The sequence below is a fragment of the Arachis ipaensis genome, chromosome B02 (assembly GCF_000816755.2).
Source record: "Arachis ipaensis cultivar K30076 chromosome B02, Araip1.1, whole genome shotgun sequence".
Lineage (NCBI taxonomy): Eukaryota > Viridiplantae > Streptophyta > Magnoliopsida > Fabales > Fabaceae > Arachis > Arachis ipaensis.
Window position 1 is genome coordinate 15,850,769 of NC_029786.2, and position 2,815 is coordinate 15,853,583.

General features: G+C 32.6%; 1 protein-coding gene and 1 long non-coding RNA gene across 2 annotated transcripts in view; both read right to left on the reverse strand.

The window, feature by feature from the left end:
* The window catches only part of LOC110268738, a 9,581-nt gene that overhangs the window by 6,117 nt on the left and 649 nt on the right, over positions 1 to 2,815 (reverse strand). Inside the window, exon 2 of the long non-coding RNA XR_002357156.1 lies at positions 141 to 146. This is a non-coding gene — a long non-coding RNA (uncharacterized LOC110268738). The remainder of the gene's footprint in view (positions 1 to 140; positions 147 to 2,815) is intronic.
* LOC107625065 (U3 small nucleolar ribonucleoprotein protein IMP3) overlaps positions 245 to 2,815 on the reverse strand; it is a 3,402-nt gene continuing 831 nt past the window's right edge. Inside the window, exons 2-5 of the mRNA XM_016327614.2 lie at positions 1,693 to 1,837; positions 1,483 to 1,590; positions 969 to 1,043; positions 245 to 701 (exon numbers count right to left, since the gene is read on the reverse strand). Coding sequence (XP_016183100.1) covers positions 470 to 701; positions 969 to 1,043; positions 1,483 to 1,590; positions 1,693 to 1,826 — 549 coding nt within the window. The 5' untranslated portion in view covers positions 1,827 to 1,837 and the 3' untranslated portion in view covers positions 245 to 469. The remainder of the gene's footprint in view (positions 702 to 968; positions 1,044 to 1,482; positions 1,591 to 1,692; positions 1,838 to 2,815) is intronic.

The following is a 2,815-nucleotide window of genomic DNA, read 5'->3' on the forward strand; positions in this document are numbered from 1 at the left end:
TCTGGAAACTACAGCAAATAACTTGTAATATAAAGAATCGTTAGGAAACCACATCCTATAACCTGTAAAATTTCTAGCATGAATTGAACCTGAGATGACAATATTTATAGAATATTTGTAGATAGCATTCAAACACTAACATTTGTCTTTAAGGTTATTAAATTACAATTGAACAGTTATTAATATAAAGGTAAAATTATTGCAAGCATGTAACGCTATCATTTGAGAATTGAGAGCATCGAAGTATTATGAAAGATAACCATCTACTGATTGCAGAAAATGAAAATACATATTCGAAATATAGCAGTATACTAATGTCACAATCATTTACTAAATTCCTAGTATGATGGTCAAGATTTCTCTGGGTTTCTATATAGCATTTAAGACATTAAAGGGAAAAGAATGCCTGCTCAAACTAGAATCAAGAACAAAAACCCATTGTGTATTTGACTCTATCAAAACTATATACTTAATTCATTAAATCATAGTCATCCAACTTATCGTTGTACTGCAGCACCTTTCTCTTGATCTTCGACGAATCCACCCATGTAATGAAGTCTTCCATATTTCTAGTCACATGGAAAGCTGGATCCGTAACTGTCTCCGGACCAACTCGTATATGCCCCTGCTCAATGTATGTCACAGCTTCTTTCAGATATTCTGCGAATTTTAGTCGCACCAAAACAGTTGCAAGCCTGCGTCTGCCCAAAATCGGAAAATTTTATACTCAATTTTTCATTTATAGTAGCATATATAAATGCAACTAGGAATTCTCGATGCCATGACAGCATTAGGTGTATGAAACAGTAGCAAGTTTATCAGGCTAACACATAATTTCGAGTGTTAACAAATACATGTCACATGTTTCACTCGCTATCTAGTCAGAACCTTATGTTCGAAGTGCTAACAAATAAAATCAATAATTAAATTTTTCATCTTAAGTAACAAATGCAGCGTAGTTTTCTTACCTGCAGAAGGATGACACAGTTATACGTTCACATAATGTGATGCTTTGCCTGGTTGGAATCACACCACAGTTGTAACTGTTATCAAAACAAGAGGGGGAAATTAAGGAAAGATTAGAACAGACAAAAAGGAAAGTGACCCTAAATTGTGACAATCTTTGAAAAATGTAAGGCATACATGTTCTTGGTTTAAATTAAAATCTCAAATAATTTACACAAACTTGTAAAAAATATAGGAAAACCCTGGCCATTAGGAGAATGAAGGGTTATTCAAACACCAATTTCAACAATATATGATCTCATAATTCATTTATAATTTCCATCTAAATAAGTCCAATTCAAAGGAAATTGCAAAAACCAAGAATAAACTAGATGAATTTTAGAACGAAATTGAAGTTTATAACTATTTCAAAATGAAAAAACACGATAGTCATTAGTCAGAGCATATGTACAAAACCTGAAATCAAGAAATCGAAGGGGATTAATCATTTAGTCTTCCACGAATGAATTTACTTACAGCTTTTCCAAGAGCTTATCAGTCATGTCGACACGGAAAGGGTCCTTGGGGTCCATTTGCTTCAATATATTTACCAACTTCTGAATCATGCCGCATATGCTCGAATATCTATTCATATTTCCAGAATTGCATAAAACGTGTTAGATTCTTATGATATGATATACGACATAACATATAATTCGAATGTGCACAATAATAGTTAGTTAATACTTTTTGTAATCATCGCGTCCAGTAAGATGGTAACGCTGCATAACTTGGTTCTCTCTGCGACCACCTTCTCTCTTCCATTCCAAGAAGTTAACCTTCTTCAGTAGCTTCTTCTCATGAAACCTTAGCTTCCTCATTATTTATCACGCTGTCATCATTACAGTCACATAGACACATATCAAATAAAACAAAAGATAATACTAATAATATACAATATCAAGTAAATTGCAAATATTAACAGTAGTAAACAAATTAGATTCTTGTCCACACTTGGAAACGATGAAGAGAAAATTGGAACCTCACTTGGCACCATGTAGGGGTGCCATGTCCTGGGTGAAACCGAATTTATTCTAGCCCAACAGCCTTAAATATCCACAGGTCTATTTTTGAACCCTAACCGGCCTGACCCGATGAAACTTTATCATTTATAGGCCACAACTATACCAAGTGAAAATCAAGCCACAACTATAACACTTTGACAATTTCCTTCATAAAATTATGACAATTTTGAATTATGTGGTTAAGGTCCAAATTTAGTGCAACAGCTGATCAAAGGAAAGCAAGCAATTTCAAGGGAAATAGCCTATAAAAATGCACAAATCGTTTTATTGAGTAATCAAGTAAAGCAAGCAATTTCAAGGAAAGCAAGCAATCAAGTATCAATTTTTAAACATAATTAATGATGCAAAAAAAGATAATAAACTAGTCACTAGTACAAAATACTTTCTCAATTTAAATGAACAAAAGAGAGAGCAAAAAATAACACAATCAATAAATCAGATTCAAAGAGTGATCTCAAAGTCGGCATCTATATCTTCATAGGACAAATTTGAAGCTTGACCAACATTTCCTTCATTTTGATTTGCATCTATATCTACATTTGTGTATTTTTCACAAATCAATACCAAGAATAATTCGTAATAGCAACTGAGTTGTGATGAAGACATTTTTAAAATTCTAGAAAAAAAAAAAAACAAACAAACAAACAGAGGGCATGGGAACAACAATTTAACTTAACAATTTTATTCTGAGTTGCAGAGAGAATGAATCACATTTTCAACAACAAATTCAACTATGATAATTTTCAGCAACAAAAGAATTAGCTCAAAAGATGATTCACAGATAC